The sequence below is a fragment of the Eimeria mitis genome, genomic scaffold (genome assembly GCF_000499745.2).
Source record: "Eimeria mitis Houghton genomic scaffold, Emh_scaff3917, whole genome shotgun sequence".
In the NCBI taxonomy this organism is placed as follows: domain Eukaryota; phylum Apicomplexa; class Conoidasida; order Eucoccidiorida; family Eimeriidae; genus Eimeria; species Eimeria mitis.
This window is the reverse complement of record NW_013572253.1, coordinates 2,879-3,176: the sequence shown is the minus strand read 5'-3', so window position 1 is coordinate 3,176 and position 298 is coordinate 2,879. Positions and strand designations below refer to the sequence as shown.

The 298-nt window shown below is 60.1% G+C and overlaps 1 protein-coding gene across 1 annotated transcript in view; it reads left to right on the top strand.

The window, feature by feature from the left end:
* EMH_0070770 (uncharacterized protein) overlaps positions 1–298 on the top strand; it is a gene marked incomplete at both ends in the record, with an annotated part of 1,642 nt that overhangs the window by 428 nt on the left and 916 nt on the right. Inside the window, one exon of the mRNA XM_013499014.1 lies at positions 160–298. Within this exon, the coding sequence (XP_013354468.1) occupies positions 160–298 (139 nt within the window). The remainder of the gene's footprint in view (positions 1–159) is intronic.

Sequence of the window (298 nt, the reverse complement as noted above, 5' to 3'; positions counted from 1 at the left end):
ATTCGTTTTTATATCCGATTACAGCAGCACCGCCTGCTGCATCTCCTGTTGCTGCTGCGCTGCAGCTGGGGGCAGCAGTAACCCCAGCAGCAACCACACCAGCAGCAGCAGCAGCTGTTGCTGCTGCTGCTGCTGCTGGTGTTGCTCCTGCTGCTGCAGGAGGAGGAATAGCAGCAGCAGCAGCAGCAGTACCCCCCTCGCCTGTGGCTGGCGGTAGCTCCCTACAGCAGCTGCAGCAGCTGCAACAGCAGCAGCAGCAGCAACTACAGCAACTGCAGCAGCAACAGCAGCAGCAACT